This window comes from Haemaphysalis longicornis, unplaced genomic scaffold (assembly GCF_048455015.1).
Source record: "Haemaphysalis longicornis isolate Haplotype H1 unplaced genomic scaffold, Haemaphysalis longicornis Haplotype H1 scaffold_3, whole genome shotgun sequence".
NCBI lineage: Eukaryota > Metazoa > Arthropoda > Arachnida > Ixodida > Ixodidae > Haemaphysalis > Haemaphysalis longicornis.
Window position 1 is genome coordinate 57,528,999 of NW_027526335.1, and position 18,985 is coordinate 57,547,983.

Sequence of the window (18,985 nt, forward strand, 5' to 3'; positions counted from 1 at the left end):
GCTGACCTACAGCACAATGGGCCGCCTCATACTTGATTCGCTGGGTATTGCTCACCCACACAGTGCGCCGACCCGTTCCGCAATACCGTCAACGATAAAGGAAAACCTTTACATCTCTCCACTCCTGTCTAACATGGTTAAAGAAATGTTGGAGAAGCAGCCGCCATTGCTCTAGCCATGGTTGCCTATACAAAAATTAAGAAAATCATCAGCATCCCCAAGCCAGCGATTCTATATCTCTCACGGGTGAAAATATCAAGGGAGGCGTCTGCAATCTTAATTTCTGGCCTCCCACGAAAACCGGGCAGGCAAAATCAACCTAATTTGAACCCCCCCCCTCCCTGCCACTCTGGATTAGCAGGGAACGAGTCCGCAACACGACGCCGCTGGAGACCTTGCCGACCAAGTGGACGGCACCTTTGATGCAGACCTCGTCCCTATGCCGGGCAGGGACAGGCTTGTGTCATACAGTGACATTACAAGTTATCGTTTATCCCGGGTTCACTACCCACCTGCGCACCCATCAACATTCGGTGGTCTGGTGACCCCTACAGACCCTCTCATCCAAACCCACTTGTGTATCGCTGTTGCTACCCAGGACGCTACTCACCCGATTGTCACACACGTCATACATGTCTTGTCAGGAACGCACGAAATTAGCGCATGCATGCTATGGCAATGTCCGCTGGCAGTCACGAATGGCCCCACAATCACTAACAGTGAGCAATGGGAGACCGTGCTGCTCAGCTCCCGCCGAAAGATCAACTCTGGGCCGTCCATCTGGCCGAGGACGCTGCCAGAGCCTAAGGTCTCACAACCTACGACTAAGCATATCAGAGTTGGCAAACTCAATAAATTCTATTACCTCTCTCTCTTGTACTTTGTTTTTGTCTGCTAGTGGCACCTAAAAACCAAGATGGGGACACAGATCACCTGGTGCTAATGTAGCAACCCGACTAAGGAACCACTCAACACTACTCGTCATTGCAGGGCTCCGCTGAAAGACCTCTAGCAGCATGTTTTGGAAGTATCCCTGGGTCGCTCTGGTCGGCATCCCACTTGCACTGCTACTATTGACCAGAAATCAGAAATTGACCAGAAACAAACTTCACTGCGCTAACAGTCACTGGCATTCCACTGACAAGCAGTTCGCCATCGGCAGCGTTGCTGGCTGAAGCGACGGTGGTGCCATACAATGGCCGCCCGGTCCCTACAATACAGAAATAACTTTGTCTGCACTGTTGGTGTCGTTTGGGCCCGGAGGGTTGGCAAAGTGAAGTTAGCTGGGTTCTTTGTCAGAACTTCCACGTGCACAAAATAAATCACACACGGGAAGTGATGACGTGGTTTTAATTCGCCAGCAGACGGGCCCAGTGCTTAGGCTGGGGCAGACAGGGCAGCCGCCTTGTCGCCCGCTGCTTTCTCGGCGTAGTCCAGGCCTCCGGCGTCCTTTTTGGGTTCCTTCTTGGGCTCCATGATGGACACGTGGTCAGGCAGCGGCTTCTTGGGGCCCAGCTTGCCGTTGGGGTCGCACGGCAGCATGATCTTCACCTTGATGCCCAGCACGCCTGCAACAACACACAAGAGCCACCAGGATTTAGGTAACGGAAAAGACCGGTTGCTGAACTTTTGGGTGCACTGTAAAAACTTCTACAGAATCAGAAGTAGTAGCAGCTCACACACACTGATAGTCTTTAGCCCCAAAAGCCCTTCTTTTAGCAGCTGCAGTAAAAGCAATCTCCACACCACTTTACAAACCTTGCAAACAAAGGGTCCATGAACTCCGTGTACACAGCAAGCAATGCTTTTTTGAACAAAGAGAACATAAGTTACTACACAACAAAGCAGGTTCACCATGCTGTGGCCGACACCTGTTATAACTGACCAGCATACAAAAGCCATTAGATATATACAATGGACATTTAGCCATTGCGGAAGTAATTGGGTGAGTGGCAACTAAACACAGGTCAGGCTATCGTTGGCGCAATATCCAACGCAGTCTGCTGCAGGAGAGTTCTAGTTTAGGAAGCTACACCTCTTCCAACATTCTATGCCTTCGTTGTCACATGACATTACTATTGCAGAGGAATACACACATTAACTTTCACATCACAACACTCCTATCACGGCCTGGATGGGTTGCTTTTTTCATAGATGCAAAAGTTTTGGCGCCTTTGAACCCCACGATAAGGCACATTCCCGCTTGCAAATCACCGGCAGCGCAGCCAATCACTCTCGGACTGAATTCCCTCATTGTGCGATGGCATTCAGAGCACGGAGGAAGAAAAAAAGAGGAAGAAATCCTCCATGCCACACAGTCCGCTGACATAGTTGGGAGCCAAACAACTGTTTGCCTCCTGCATTGCAAATGGTGACGAGCCACCACCGACAAGCGACTTTCCATGCACCTGAGTTCTTCGGTCAGTGGCTTCAGCGCACACATGTACAAATCGATGAACAGCGTGGGACTCATCAATGCGCAGAAACGTGTCTGAATTGCAAAAGCAAGTGATCTTCATAGACAGCTCGATGGATAGCGGGACAATAGGCTCCTCTATCAACGCACAGTAAACATCATGGGTTCAAAGGCACCAAAACTTTTGCATCTATGAAAAAAGCAACCCTTGCAGGCCGTGATAGGAGTGTTGTGATGTGAAAGCTAATGTGTGTATTCCTCTGCAATAATGTCATGTGACAACGAAGGCATAGAATGTCGGAAGAGGTGTATTTACAAAGCAGACACCGTAGTCACTGGCACAAAGGCAGGTTGATGGCACGCAGCCTGTCCAGCAAGAACTCGGACTCGTCTGCCTTCTCTTCTTTCCATTGGTCATCGACTGGCGTCTTTCCACAGGAGCACATACCCAGATAGGGAGAGATTGGCCACATGGATATGCGGCTATGCTTCGTGTCAGTTTCTAGGGAAGCTGGCCAGAGTCTGCGACATTTGTTGAAAATGTCGGCGTGATGTTTCCAACTCCTTCCGCAACCCACAATGCTTACAGCATTTGCACAGCCGTCTTTTAGCCCGCGCGAATACCTCGAGTCTTTTCGCGCGCAGCGCAAGGTACATCCCTCCCCCCATCGTACACTCACAAGGCAGCAGTCCGTCCTCCTCCGACAGATTCAGACAAACACATTACCCACTGAACATCACACATCGCTTTCGAAATTTACCCGGCACCCCTACTTGCTCGTTCTGCGGAGGTTACCCAAACATATTCCACACAATATGGGCCTGTGATCGACATCCAAAGTTCACCCCCATCCCGAATCCAACTCTAGCATCCTGGGAGGCAAGTCTGGCTGACCCCAGCGCTGCGACACAGCTCCTGCTGACGTCCAGAAAGCCATGGCCACGGCTTCCCAAGACGGCGCCCTGGACTAAGGGTGCTCAGGAAAATAAAGTTTACTTCCTTCCTTCTAAGGTTAGTGCGTGTGTTTTAGAGTGATTTCTACCTGTTCTGGTGGCGATAGTGTAACATTTTTCGTTCAGTGTCAATGTAGGAAGTATGAAGGAAGGCGTACAGGACAGGGAACATGTGGCTAAAAGTAGCCACATCCTTGCTCGTTGCAAGTGCCTCATCGCGTGACACGTTTCACGTCCGAGTTACAAGTGGGAACGTGCAGTCACACTATGTCCCCAACAAGTTCCATGTTGTTTGAGCAAGAATTTCACCATCTACCAAAGAAATAGCTTTCAATAGCATTTTTCTCTGGTGTTTCTGTCCATTTTCCTAGTTTGTGCACTATTACAACTTATAGATGGTATTCGTTGAAAAGTTTAGCGGTAAATTTCTTCGCTTGGCAACACTGGAAACAGCCACAGACATGGCCGATGCGCCACGGACATGGGCAAGTGCCGCCATCCTGCGGAGCCCAACGTAACGAGTGACGGCGCACTCACATGGTTGCATGGGGGAGAAGAGGGGTGCCTGATCTGGGGGCCGTGCGCACAACGTCGCCTAGCAACAGACGCTTGGCCACTGATATGGCGGCGCGCTCGCATGGTTGCCTGCCTGCATTCCACGCCATTGAATACTGGCCATAGCTCTACTGCAATTACATTTTTCACAGATGTTCCCTGTGATGAAGAGTAGACAAATCTTTTAATTATGCAACTTGCGTTCTGCGTGTCTCTGAGCGGCGGGATGCGAGAGTAGTGGTGCAGCTCCTCAACCCGGGCATGGCGGGGCAGGCCCGTTATCACCCAAAGACATTCCCGGTATAGTCTTTCCAGCTTGTCGTATTGAGATTTTGTCAGGTCAAAACACACAGCTCCGTAGCAAGCTTTTGACGTTAGTATTGCCATTGTAAGGGTACAAGCTGTGCGTGTGCTGGCTCCTCTGGATTTGTGGGCTATGCGTCTTAACAAGATGCAGAAGCTGTTTCCATTTAGCAGGGGTGAAACAGTTGAATCAGATTTGGGAGCAGTTTTCGGAAAGCCAGCATTTATTATGTCACCTTAGGAGCTTAAAAAACCAAATTTTTGGGTACTCACGGGAGAAAAGTGCACCTTTTAATCGGTTTTGATCGTACATAACACTGAAACAGCCCTTCAATAAAGTTTTTTCTACCAGAGAATCACAAGGTACGAACTGCACTACCTCTTTCCAAACCATTTATTTTCATTCTTAGGCTCTATGCATAGATAGCGTAGAGTTCTGTTGCAAACATCGAATTGAAAAACTAAGCAATTGTAAGGCAGTTTTATTATCATCTGAATGCCGAAATTATTTTTGTAATCCTAGACTCGGCTTTATGTACAAGTGTAGAGCCACGGCAAAAATTGCACGAAGCGAGGTGACAGTCGTAGCCTCCGCCAGCCCGCCCATTTCAATCCCCACGGTGCACGTTCACTACGATCGTAATTGGAGTAACGTTGGTATGTTTAGATACCTCCTTTTGGCCTTAAATTTCACTTCCGATAAATGAAGCATTATTACTAGAGTGCAATAATAGCCCGCACACTATCGTGCACTGCTTGAACATTTTGCGGCGATGGAGACTGCGCCGCCACTTCTGCAGTGTCGATCATCCCATTCACGTCGCTTGCAACCTCGCCGTGAAAGGCAGCAATATCTCAGCGTTTTGCAACACCGCAATGAGTCCGAAATTTCACTTCAAGCACGCACCGCGCCCGACACTCAAAGCCGAAACACGGCGAATGTGTGCACACCACGTTGTTTTTGATGAACTCCCGTCTTTCAAGTCGCCCAACTTCCCGCAACAGATCAAACGACTAAATGTAAATCCGGCCACTCCCATAACCATAACCAAGGTAGAAATCAGGAGAAGAGCACTCTGCCTGAACCACAAGCAACTGCTTCGCCCGGTCGCCATGTTTTCCAATCTTCACCACAAGATGGCGGCGCCCAGTAATGTCGTTCCGGAGATACGGCGCTCCAAAAATTGCAGTGTTTTTCATCAGATTGCACAAGTAGTTTGGCGCCTCAGTATACATAAGTATTTTTTCTACAGGACTCTGCAATGGTTTTAGTTGGTAAAACTTCAAAAACGCACCGAATGTAACAAGTGCAACCCGACATTATGACTTTCGAAAGAACTATCTCGGGGACAATTTTATGCAGGTTTTTTATTGAAATGATAAATCTATTCAACCTTTACAAACACCATCACCTTGCGGGTGCAGTAAAATTATGCCGTCATTAAGCATATTTCTCCACTGAAACTGACGGGAGAGTTAAAATCCTTAGCTCTCAGACTGTTTTGGAGCAGTTTGGTGCAATTTTTGCAATTTTCAAGCTTTCAGAGCAGCCTGGCGCAGGAAAACAAATTTGTATCAAATCTGCGCAATATGTGCAGCTGTCTCACCCCTGATTTACGCTCTAGCTGCCACAGCCACGTTGCAGCACCTCCTCCACTTTCATGCATCGAGATGCCAAGAATCTTGATGTGCCGGTCTGGAGCTCTCTCAAGTGTCTGGCCAGCGAGGCAGAGCTTGACCTTTTTATTTTCAGCCGTGGAGCCGCCCAGGAGAATGTATTTTGTTTTTTTCCGGAGCCACTTCCATTCCCGTACTCTTCAAGTAGTCGGCTAAAGTATTGAGAGCGTCTTGTATAGCGTTGGCAGCGTCTTCTGTTGTTTCGAGAGGGTCACCGGGCTCTGTCCACAGCGTCACACCGTCGACGTACACGGTGAGGCGCACACCATGAATTCGCCGCAGAAGTGTAGCCAGCCCTCGCATTACCAGGTTAAATAACGTGTGCGACAGTATAGCCCCCTGGGGAACGCCAATGCTGCTGCTGTAAATCTTAGGGTTCCTATTGTCACTCCGAATCTCAAAGGTGCGTCCCTCCAGGAATGACCTGACGATGTTGAGGATGCGGGCTCCTGGCTTCGTGCCTTCGAGTGCAGAGATTACTGCATAGTTCGTTACCGTATCGAACGCCTTCCGCAGGTCGACGGCTAGCAGTATGCCAGGAATCCTTTTAAATGCAGAGCATTTCTTAGGCTCGCCTCTTCCTGCGTCGGACGGTGTCAACAGCTCCGCGTCCGCAGCAGGTGCGCCTCTCCTCCTTCCCTCCTCTCTCTCAACAGCAGCTGGCGCGCGCATGCATCGTAGTCAGCCTGTTCGCTCCGTCATGGTCTCGGCGTAACAGGTGCGTGATAGCAGCGCGGTGGGGCGTGGAAGGGCGCGCGCTGCTTGCGAATGCGCGCTCTCCCCCCCGTACGGCTCTCCCTCTACTGCGTCTAGCGGTCGCTCGTGCTTCAGTCACTGCGTTGCTCCTTCCTTCCTTGGTTGACGCTCACCCCCACGTTTACTCGTGTCTGCTACTCCAGCATCACGGAAGAAGCAATGGAAGCAACACTGCCTTCAACCAGTACTGAGGCCTCAATGCTCTGCATTTACTCGTGTTCCCCTCGCGGGAAGGCGCGGGAATTTTTTTTCCTCCTCTCCGCTTTTGAAGACGACGGAGCAAGAAAAGACTGTCCTGTGTGCAGAGGCCTGGTCGGAATCTTGTCTGGCCCGGGTCGAAGTAGGGTTCTCTCTTCATTTAGAATGTCCCAAGAAGCATCATTGCCTGCCATTTTGCAAATTCCCTTTCCAGGGCATCCAAGGTTTCTTCTCGACTCATTCTTCTCCTGCGGGCAGAATTTGCGGGAAGGACTCAATGAAGTGATGGCTTTTGAAAGATGCGCCGCCCAAGCACTTCAAACTGGCGACTTCTACCTTCAGGGTTTCATTCTCCAGTGGATATTTGTGCCTTATATAGTCCCATGCCACAGTGAAGTACTCCCGAACAGAAGAAAAAACTGCTGCTTGTCGCCGGCACGCAGCTCCTCCACAAGTGAGTGTGCGGCTCCCGAGAACTAGACCATTGGCTTTTTGGTTCTTTAGACCTTGGTAGGGTACCTCCAGTGGCGAAGAACAGACTTTCACAGCAGAAGGATTCAGAAACCTAGACACAAGGTCCCTTTGAGCTGCATCAAGAGGGACTGGAGCAGATGGATTTGAGGTGCCTGGGATAAAGTTGGCATTCACCTTTTTCAAACACAGGGATGACACTCTTCAAGAAAAGGCCATAAGCTAAGCTACGTCAGAGGTCAGGAAGTACAATAACCGTTAGTTGGCATGTCCAGTACTCTCAGATCAAAGCTTCCTTTTCTTTGCTGGGGTTACATCTATTTTGCCTATAGCAGGGGTGAGACAGCCCTAACAGATTTGGGAGCAGTTTTTGGAGCAGCAAAATTTCGATTTTGGAGCAGAAGAATCTTGATTTGGAGCAGTTAGGGACATTTAATACATCGTCTTGTGAGCTTAAAAAATCATTATTTCAGCAATTTGCAGGGCCAAGTGCACATTTCAATCAGTTTTGAATACACAGAACACTCAAACAGCCTTACCTGAAAGAGTTTTTAAGAGTATCACAAAGTACTAACTGCACTACCTTTTTCCTAACTGATGATATTGTGTTGCGCCTGCACGCAACACTGACAACAAAACTGCCGTTAACATTAGAGAGTTTTAGCAGTCCGTCTGTTCTGTTGGTTACTTTGTTACCGGGTTCACCGGACCGGTCTGCGCCTGCGCGCGCGGAAGGGCGAGGAGGCGCGGGCAACTAATCCCCCTACGGCTACGAATGCCCAAGTGCCCAGACGAGTCCCGGTGAGCACGGTAACTACGTACACGACGGAACAGACGGACTGCTAAAACTCTTATCAAATTTAAGGGCTCCGCAATTGTGGCGTTTTTTTTTTGCTGTTTTAATGCTAAAATTATTATTTTTGTAATCCTAGGCTGTGTTGTACGAACGACTGTAGTCACGGCAACAGTTGAGCAGCTTCAAGCTAACGGTCGCATAGCCCAACCAGCCTACCCGTTTCAGTCCCCGGGACGCAGGTTCACCCTATGGTCATTTGAGTAGCGTTAATGTTTAGCCACCTAGATTTTGGCATTAAATTTCACTTTGCATACATCAAGTGTTATAGTCGCGTTCTATGGCAACCGTGTAGTCCTGCAGCTATTGGGCGCTGCCTGAACAGGTCGCGGCGCCGCAGCACAGCCCGCAACTTTCGTGTCGACCGTTCCATCCCCGAGGCTCGCGATCGCGCTTCGAAACACAGCAACACCTGAACATTTTACAACAGCACTACAAGCCAAAAAATTCACTTCACGAACCCGATTATAGACGCGCGCACGACGTTTCGCACTCAAGGACAAACCACGCCGAAGTCGTAGGCCCCACATTTCAATGAACTTTTTTTCGAGCCGCCACACTTCCCATAATCTGGTACCAATCTCAAACCATATCCTTGCGTTAACGTCACTGTTCAGAGCCACAGCAGATAGAATGAATAGACTGGAACTCAGCTGATAGCGTAAAATAAACCAGGGAAAATATCGGCGATAACGCACTGAGCGCGTTGGTAGCAGCCAGATCAGGCGGCGGCCATGTTTGTTGCCACAGCAATGCCTAATCGAGAAGGTCGTTTCTGCAAACCCGGACGGAAAGCGAATCGAGTTTTAGAAGCTATCGCTTGCTTCGTTTCAGTGTTTCTATTTGTGCCATTTCTGTGTTTGCGATTGACCGACGATAAAAGCGGTGACAGGGATGCGGGAGGCTTTTGTCCCCGCCGAAACTGACATGAGCATCAAAATCCGTGCCATTGAGGCTCTTCTGGAGCAGTTTGGCGCAATTTTCGCCATTTTCGTGCTTTTGGAGCAGCTGGGTGCAGGAAAATGGAATTGTATCAGAAAAGCGCAATATGCGCAGCTGTCTCACCCCTGCTATAGGCTCCTTCCGTTTTTGGTGATTCGTCGGCCTTCGTCCCTCGCGCCTCCTGTAGCTGCAGCTGTCTTGGGGATCTGGTACGACCCCGGAAAGTTTGGGTGTTGCTGGTTTTTCGGCTTTGTCTCATTGAGAAAGAAGCTCACCAAGGGCAGTCACTGCTCCAGCAATCTGGTGAGGCACTTTCCCACCAATAGCCACCACGTTGGCACGTGTTTCAAAATCTTCCGCACCCGTGTGTCGTGCATCCCCTGTATTTTCAGTGCTTTTCAAAGACTATCAGTGCCAAGCCTGTCTTCTCATTTGGCACTCTTCATGACGTCCATGAGCACCTCGTCGAATTTTGCAGGCAAGCATGCGGCTCTTTCCTAGGCCGCAAGATTTACTAGGTGACATGGGCAGCCTGGCAGCCAATGACTATCAAATTTTCTTGGGCTTCATTTAGCACAGCTGCCACACCATTCTTATTGCCGACCATCACACTGGCATTGTCGACAAAATATGCGATACAGTCCTCAACCAGTATATCACGCGATTTGAGTGCATCCAGAACGAGGTTTCCAATTTTTCAACTGGTGGCCTCTCCAGTTCCTGCGGACAAAGCAGTCGGCTTCCGACGTTTAATGATTGGGTACATTTGCGACCCGCTGTCATTGCTTGCATCCACTGCGATTGCAAAAGCACGGCGTTTCACAGCCTCCACCATTGTATTTTCGGCGTTTGCAACCATTTCCCTGACGATGGTAGTTGTTTTCGTACATCGGCACCCGTACCGCTTCGCGTCCTCGCACTTCAGGAACATTTTCCGAAACAACAGCCCTTGCATGATCACTAACGCTTAGCAGCAAGTTGTGTTCCACAAGAAATTTTGTGAATAGGCATTCTACACGGATTGCACCGACTTCACAGCTTTTAGAAGAAACGTCCAAAGTAGCCCTTCCCTTCTGGAGCACATAGTTCTAATGCTTCTGTAAAACAATGTACACCTTTATGTCGGTCTTGCTGCCATGGGAAACGCTTACATCAAAGGTGCACGTGGTACAGTCTGAAGTCATAAAGCACGGAAACTCGGCTGTGTACGAGTCCAGAAACACTTGCAGGTACTTTGCTTTTGAAATTGCATTGACCTTCCAATTGAACTCAGGGAAACACACACCGCACCCGACCATATAGCAAAGAAAACCGATGCTAGGCCAAGCGTACAAAATGCGCACAAGCTTACAACAAGCGACACCTCCTCTAAACAGATGCGTGCCTGCCGTGCCTGCAGCCTTAAAAAAAGTGTTTATCTTGCCGTTCTTTTTTTTTATTTGAGTGGTGCTAGCGACCAATCCTTGCGGTGGAGGCTCGCAACCCATTTCCACATGCGCCCCCCCCACCCCCCCTCCGCCCAACCCCCACCCAAACTCGCATCAACGATTCCTGCCGAAACTATGCGTGAAACGTGAGCAACAACAGACGCAAATGTTGTGGTACATTTTTCTTCGCCTTTCAAAACGGTGCTAAGTGCGTCTCGCCGGCTGTCTTTATAAGTGCTATAAACAACATTTGGGCAGCACCCAGACACGCTATGGTTACAATGAACTGCAAGTATGGTGGTGAGTGCTCATTCGCATCACAACTGTCACAGCAGGAGACTGACCAATGCGTGTGTGTCTGGAGATGGGGGGTAAATTCGGGAGTCTCCCGGATAATTCAGGAGAGTTGGTACGTATGAATGACTAAATCAGGGGTGAGACAGCTGAATGAGATTTGGCAGCAGTTTTTGGAGCAGCGAAATCTCGCTTTTTGGAGCAGAAGAGCGACATTTATTATGTCACCTTAGAAGCCAAAAAAATCAAATTTTCGGCAACTTGGGGGAGGGGGGGGGGGGGTGCACTTTTTAATCGTTTTTGAACTCGCATAACACTGACATAGAATTCAATAGTTTTTTCTACCAAAGTGTCACAAGGTACGAACTGCCCTACCTTTTTACAAACCATTTTTAAATTCTTGGGCTCTATGAATAGATAGCGTGGAGCACCGCTGAAAATATCGAACTGAAAAATTAAGCAATCGTAAGGCATTTTTATTTAATATGAATGCCGAAATTATTGTTTTTGTAATCCCAGACTTGGCTTTGCGCACAAGCGTAGAGCCAAGGTAAAAGTTGCCCAAAGCGAGGTGACAGTCGTCGCACCCCGTTAGCCCTATCTGGGAATTCCAATACCCAGAGAGAGAGAGAGAAACAACTTTCGCTGAGCCCATTTCAGGTGACGCTCGCAGGCGTCAGACGGGGTGGAACCCTATTCACGAGTCCCATATGAGTCCAATAGCTCCTGGCCCCAAGGCACGTTCATTACGATCATAATTTGAGTAACGTTGGTATGTTTAGCTACCTCCCTTTTGGCATTAAATTTCACTTCAGACAGATGAACCATTACTACTAGAGTGCAATAGCTCGCCGCTATCGGGCACTGCTTGAACATTTTGCGGCGATGGAGCCTGCACCGCCACTTCTGCAGTGTCAATCATCCCATTCCCACCGCTCACAACCTCGCCGTCAAAGGAAGCAATATCTCAGCGTTTTATAACACTGCAATGAGTCCGAAATTTCTCTTCAAGCACGCACCGCGCCCGACACTCAAAGCCGAAACACGGCGGATGTGCGGGCAGCACGTTTTTGATGAACTCCCGTCTTTCAAGACACGCAACTTCCCGCAACAGATCAAACGACTAAATGTAAACCCAGTCACCCTCATAACCAAAACCACGGTAGAAATCGGTGAAGAGTACTCTGCCTGAACCCCAAACAACTGGTTCGCCCCACGGCCATGTTTTCCAATCTTCACCTCACCAAGATGGCGGCGCCCTGTAATGATGTGGTTCTGGAGATACGGCGCTCCGAAAATTGCCTTTTTTTCATCAACTTATACACAAGTGATGATGATGGTTGGATTTTTATGGCGCAAGACCAACTGGGGCAAAGAGCGCACAACTTGAGCGCAGAACTTGCACAAGTACTTTGTTGCTTCCAGGAAACATATATACTTTTTCTACATTACTTTCCAATGGTTTTCAATGGGAAAACTTTAAAAACTTACAGCAACCCGGCATTGCGACTTTTGAAAAACCTATCTCGGGGACAACTTTATGAGTTTTTTTTTTTATTGAATGATCAATCAATTGAACCTTTACAAACAGCATCACCTTGGAGGTGCTAGACAATTATGCCATCAGTAAGCATTTTTTTTTTCATTGAAACTGACGGGAGCACTAAAATCTTTGGCCCTCAGGCCCTCAGACTGTTTTGGAGCAGTTTGGCGCAATTTTTACAATTTTCAAGCTTTTGGAGCAGCCTGGCACAGGAAAACAAATTTGGATCAAAACTGCGCAACATGTGCAGCTGTCTTACCCCTACTAAATGTCAGCCACAAGGCCTTACAGTGTCGACCTAGCTCTGGGTACGGAATTAGCGGCAGGGGAGGCAAACACTGCTGATTTGCAACAGATTTGGTGGTGCGAGCAGGTTTCTTCAGCGTTCTCGTTCCCTGGCGCGCATTATCAGCTGCTCTTTGAACAGAAGCAGCGGCACAGAAGGCGAGGCCGCAAGGAACGAGAAAAGGTAGAAGGTCCGGTGGACGTCTCAACATAACAACAGCGGCCTCACAAAACGTGGTGTCAGGGCCTCTCCTAACCTTTTCTTCCTCTGTACACATTGGTCTAGGCCCAATTATAAAGAGGGCGCGCTCATACCATCCACCCATCGTTTTGTGAGAAGGGCTATCACATACATTAGCCTTACTCCACGGTGGCTGCCATTCCCTGTGAGCACTATCTTTGTCATGCATTAAGTTCAAGGGCATTACTCTGCTGGTTTGAGCTCATGTTATGCATTGAGTTCAAGAGCATTACTCTGCTGGTTTGAGCTCATGTTGTTGCACCCCAGTGTGCTGAAAAGTTGCTATGCCTTTCTCCTCACCAGAGATTAAACAAGTATGGCATTAATTTTTTTTCACTGCACAAGCCACAGCTCATCATCGAGCAAGTAACAAAAGATAATAAATCACTGTATTGCACGCTTTTCCCAACCCAGACCAAAACCAAAATTAAGCAAAGGTAGTCAGCCGCACCCCCATTTTCGAGAGCTGTTTTCTTGCACTGCCTCGCCTCAAAACCCTGCCGGCAAAACGCCAAGTGCAAGGCCCCAGCCCCGGCTGCCGGCACGCACCTTGCCGCAGCAGGACGTGGCGGACGGCCGTCTCGACGTAGTCGTTGGTGGGCTCGCCGCTGTGGATCATGAGGCCGTCCACGAACTTCATGGACTTGGCTCGCTGGCCACGCAGCTTGCCCGAGACGACCACCTCGCAGCCCTTGGCCCCGCTCTCCATGATGAAGCGCAGCACGCCGTAGCACGCCCGCCGCACCGCCAGGCCCCCAATCAGCTTGTAGCGCAGGGACTCGCACTGGGCGATGGCACACAGGCCCCGCGACGCCACCTTCTCGGCGTACAGCTGCACCACGGGGGACACAAGGCGTCAGCCGAGGGAATCGCACACATTCAAAGGCACCGCCGGGACACCTTCAAAAATGCTAGCCAACTTTAAGGAAACAACAAACACGTTAGCTCAAATTGCCGTAAATTGCCAAAAGGAAAGGGAACAGCATTCTGCCACATGAAAGGGACACCGAAGGCAAAATACAAGTTGCTCTAAGTCGATAGATTAGCTCACCGAGAACACGGACATACCCCTCTTACACCTAGCTGGTAATAAGGTAGAAGGGCATCATCGCCACTAACCATACCGCGCAACTTACACCGGAAATGGTTAAAAATACATGACAAATATTTTGCCAACACACTTCCACAAGTTTATAAAAACTTTCCTGGAAGTTTTTGTAGTGTCATGTTTGAGCGCAGGAAAAAAAAAAGGAAGCTAGAAACAACATGCTGGGCTCCCAGCCGATATCACGCAGCAATGTCAAACACCAACAAGCTCGTTTTGATTTAACGCAATGTGCGGTGCGATCTCAGCCAGATAATTGTGTGACCCTTGTGCAGCACTGCGTACAAAGCCATTTTTAATGAGTCTGTCTGCGCACTTTCACTGCATTATAAAGAACTCGGGAACGCTTATTTTGGCTAAAGTCCATATTTTCAAAAATGTGCAACATCTGGCGTACGCAACGTCTTCCCTGGCTGCCGCTATACGGCAGCACTCGTCCATCTTGGCGGCAATGCTGCAGTGCCGCGCACAAGCGGGTGGTTTGCCACCAACAATCACGGAGCCCAAAAAGGACAATATGCTTTTCTTCAAATTGCCAATACCCATCACGGGCCAGATGAAACATTCTGCTTAGTGGTCTGGAGCAACATAGGTCGCAGAAAGCCCAACTGATTTGACTGAAACTGATGAAACCGCCTAGTACATGGTAGAGTTGCATTTGGTTGCTTCTATACCGCTACACCTACACATCACCGCTGCCTCGCTTCCTTCCGATATATCGCGACACAAACGGCAACTGCAGTGCTGCTGCTTGTGTCATGGAATCACCGTGAGGATATTGTGCTGTTTGATCTGCAATTTCTCAGCAATTAAGGCTATTAAAGCTTCTTTCAGCACCCAATCAACGCTAAAATAATCATAGAAAGGTCAGACTTTCGTTCGAAACCAACTTGCTGGATACCTTCAGTGTCCCTGCAATTACAAAGTAGGGTGCCAGACTTCTCCCATTACTGTCAGGTGAAGTCATCACGTACTGCGTCACACAGCTAACAATTTTCTTATAGTAATCTCAATTCTTAGTACACTCACTGCAAACCTGCAACTAGGTTTCGAGCACTGCTAGCTGCATATTTGCACTGAAAACTTAATGGCTACCATGCACGTTAGGGGTCAACCGCATCACATTACTAGTTTTGCCATACGCATTCTTGTTTTAATTAAGCTAGCTTCAGTAGGCAATCGGACTCTCAAAGGAAATAAAAGTTTGAAGTTGCTGAACTTTTATAGACATACTCTGTGGCACAGACAAGAGCTGCAAAACCCCTCCCTCCTTTTTAATGTAGCTCTTGCGTTTTATTTTCCAATCAGCTTTAACACCTGCAGTTTCACCATCTCAAGCTAAGGCCCGTACAGCCTCTTCGGTGCAGTTGGCCTGCGCAACTCTGTGCAACTGTACACCACTGTTCTAAAACATCTCGATCGTACAAGTTTCAAAAAAACTTCATAAACATGGCATGCACGGTCATGTCAAGTGTAATACCCGTACCACATGTACAGGAAAAATGGCATCAAGTGTTTAAGGCCTTAAGATACCGAATGACATTATTTGGGCGGGCCGTGATACACGTGAAAATGCAAAGGCATTAAATGTGTTAGGCATGATAATGGTTATGACCAAAAAGAGAAATGCACTCCTATTTTAGAAGCTTCTGACGTAGAGAAAAACGTCTTACAAGGGTTAGAAATTTCTTTTGTAATGTGAAATAGTGCATTTCTAAAAAATAGTGTGAGCCATTTCTAAAAGTGGCTTCAGCGGCTGCCGTCACCTGCCAGCGGTAACCAAATCTGTAAAATTTGGAACGACGAACACGATGTTTCGCATTTTGCTGCTATTTTAGTGAACTTTATCTTCTTCAGAACTTCACCACCAAGAGTGCAGAAAAAATAGTCTTATTTCGAAGTTATGCTATGTTTCCGCGTCAACACTCCGGTGCTGAGAGTTTCATTGGTTTCATTTGGTGCTCATCGCATTCAAGAGTAGGCAGATTTAAGGCGTTCGTGAAGGCGAATGAGTTGAGCAGAACTGTAACAGCGAATTAATGACATTATAAAATTTAAGGCATTAAGCACTTAATGTCGTTTTTCGTATACGTGTGGCGAACTCTACTGTTCAGACACAAAAACAGTGGTCAATAACACTTAATACTGTTGGCGTTCTCGGGCTACTCGACCAAGTTCTTGGTCTAACAGTTTTCCAGCCGCAGGGCTTCAATTTTATTTCTACTCCCTAGAGTGCAGTTTAAAAAAGCAAGCACTGATGATTTAGTATGTTGCTAACAATGAATATCCGTTTATGTGACCGTCAGCAAACATTAGAAACTCAGCGAGGTTACATTACACCCATGCCTTTCAACTACATAAATCTTGGCTGACTATGACCCATTGTAATAACACACATGGAACAACGCACTAGCTTGAATTAGTGTGGTTCACCTCCAACAGAACCACACAGGCAGCAACTCTACAGAGGCGGAAGCCATTCCCTCACAACAGCCTGTATAGCACGATTTCATGGCATGAGGACAATAGATGGTTTGTCCCATCTGTACAAACACCTTGTACTCGATGGGATTTTGAGGGATGGATTGAGGAAATGTCTCTGCACCGTCTCAGCAGGCAACAACGCACCAATCCCTTCGCCACTAGGGCCGCCCCTCTAACTACCCCATTAACCACAACCTCCCCTTCATTGATCTGGAGCCCAAAAGTGCAAAAACTCAATTTTGTTGAAGTAAGCTGTTGTAGTGAGACCTACATTAGGCAAACTAACACTGCTCCTGCTGCCATAGTAAAAAACCGTAAATTAGACTGCTGTTTATAAAAAGCCGTCACTAAAGTTAGGGATGCTAATGCCAAAACAATTCTCTGCCCCAGTCTTCACTGAGAATGTGGTTAGCAAGGATGGGCTTCTTTAAGAAGCACACAGCAACGCACACGCTGGCAGATATGCAGAACATTTGCCAGCAATCTCCAGAATGTTGCCTTAAATGCCCTGCCGTGTCGTATGCGATTCAAGACCCCATACTTCGCCACTGAAACTGTGCTTCCAGTTAGCTACTGCTGCGGCACCTCACTGCCACCTTTCATATTCCACATGCCTGTTATTCGTGTGCACTTCCCACAAGTTCTTGAATGCACTCACCTCTACAGTGCCTTCAGGGAAGCTGAACCTCTTCTGGACAACGGAGGTCAGCTCACGAATCCTGCGCCCCTTTTCTCCGAGCACCGACTGGGTCCGGGTAGCGAGGATGATGATTTCTGTGTTCTGCGGCGTAACGCGGACCTCCACGCCAGAGTAACCATCTTCGGCCAGTTCCCTTCTCAGGAACTCGTTCAGTTCGGCCTTGAACACTCCGTCTGCGACGAACTGCACAGAAACCGCGCTAATTAAGTGACTGACAGATCTGCACGAAAAGTTCCCGGCATTTTACCGATCAATCCTCTTGATTGTCGCCGGCGTTTGATCGCGAGTTTAAACAACAGCTTACGATTATGCAAACTGAAATACACGACGCACTCTTTTAAAACAAGATGCCATTACAATGAACACTACGACGAAATATTCGCTGCACACAACGTGGGGTGCCGGCCATGCCAATCGGGTAACGCTCTAAAACAAGTTCGCTCAAAACCAACGATTCCACCATCCCCGTTCTAACAAAGATTTACGCTACAACAAAAAAACAAATGAAAGAGTTGCACTCCTATCCTTTTTTTTCATAGAAACACTACGTAGTTACAAAAATATTGTAAGGCGGCATCAACTAAAGAAGGCAGCGTTTCGTCTGAAAACACGACTGCCTGGGTATGCATTGGCAATCGATTTATATCCGTTTATCTGCAGGCTTCCATAACGCATGCCATGCTTCAAATTTAAGCAAAGGGATTGTTAAAACTTCTGACGCGAGTATTTTCCCGATCAATAAGCAATATTATTAAAAATTTATTTCACATACCTTCCTTTTCTTGCTAACTGGGTTCGCCATGTCTGCTGAGAGACCGGAAAAGGACGTTCACGGGCCGTGTACCCACTTCCTCTCTTGTTAGACTTGCCCTTGTAATAAAAAAAATGCCGTGGACACTTTATTGTGTGGCGCTAGCTACCGTTCCTTCTTTTAAAAACAAAACTGTTTTTTACCAGCGCCATCTTGCCTTGTACCAACGCATTTTTTAAAGCTTGCTATAAAATTTCATAGGTGGCAGCACCAACCCGTTGTCTCTCAGGAAGGTCCGCTTCGTCCAACGTTTAATCTATAAACGTTGGCTTCGTCTGTCTCACTTCGTCTGCGGCACCGTGGAAGGCTGGAAGATGCATGCGGAATCACTTTTACCAAGCGGGAAACATCGTTAGAAATAACCGAAATATGCGGTCCATAGAGATAATGCGGTCTCTCGAAATGCGCGGCCTGGCCTGCCGCAGGGGCACATCGGTGCAGTGAAGCATACTTACGGCCCTCCGTCTGACGCCTTTGGGGACGCTAAATATATCTATATAAAAATATTTTCTCGCTTTAAAAAGTATCCAGAATAAACTTCCAGAAATAAAAGTCATTTTGCACACCCTTTCAAATAAGTTCAAGTCTGTACCTTTACATGTACCTCCACACACTGCCATAACGCCTGAACATGAGCAACAACGCAAATTTTTCGAAGTGAATGTGTTCAGCGCTCCGAAACTATGCTCGATTTCGACTACCGTATTTATTCCCGCACACTCCGTCAGCAATATAAACAAACTATGCAGCTGCACTGTCTTTGAAAAACTTGTAACAGCTGTAAAAAAAAGTCTAAATATGGCCCAGTAACGCCACGTTTCTTTTTTACCGCGCTTCTATAATACTTTATTTTTGCGAATTTTTTTTTTTGCGACCTGAATTTGGTCAGAGCCAAGATGTTCAAATTTCTGTGGGAGAGAAAAAAAATTTCCTCCAGAAACTGGTTACGAAAACGAATAGAGGAGTGAAG

At 47.8% G+C, this 18,985-nt stretch overlaps 1 protein-coding gene across 1 annotated transcript; it reads right to left on the minus strand.

Moving 5' to 3' along the window:
• Nucleotides 1–1,331: 1,331 nt before the first annotated feature.
• On the minus strand, nucleotides 1,332–18,124 carry Rps3 (ribosomal protein S3). The gene is made up of 4 exons (XM_077703193.1): nucleotides 17,977–18,124; nucleotides 17,163–17,387; nucleotides 13,465–13,747; nucleotides 1,332–1,568 (listed from the first exon to the last, which is right to left on the minus strand). Exons 1-4 carry the CDS (start codon nucleotides 18,004–18,006, stop codon nucleotides 1,378–1,380), a joined length of 729 nt encoding a protein of 242 aa, XP_077559319.1. The 5' UTR covers nucleotides 18,007–18,124; the 3' UTR covers nucleotides 1,332–1,377.
• Nucleotides 18,125–18,985: the final 861 nt, after the last annotated feature.

Coding starts and splice junctions, on each gene's coding strand:
- Rps3 (XM_077703193.1), bottom strand. CDS start 18,006: ATGGCGAACCCAGTTAGCAAGAAAAGGAAG. Junction 13,748..17,162: donor TCCCTGAAGGCACTGTAGAG/GTGAGTGCATTC, acceptor CCCGTGGTGCAG/CTGTACGCCGAGAAGGTGGC. Junction 1,569..13,464: donor CCACGTCCTGCTGCGGCAAG/GTGCGTGCCGGC, acceptor GTGTTGTTGCAG/GCGTGCTGGGCATCAAGGTG.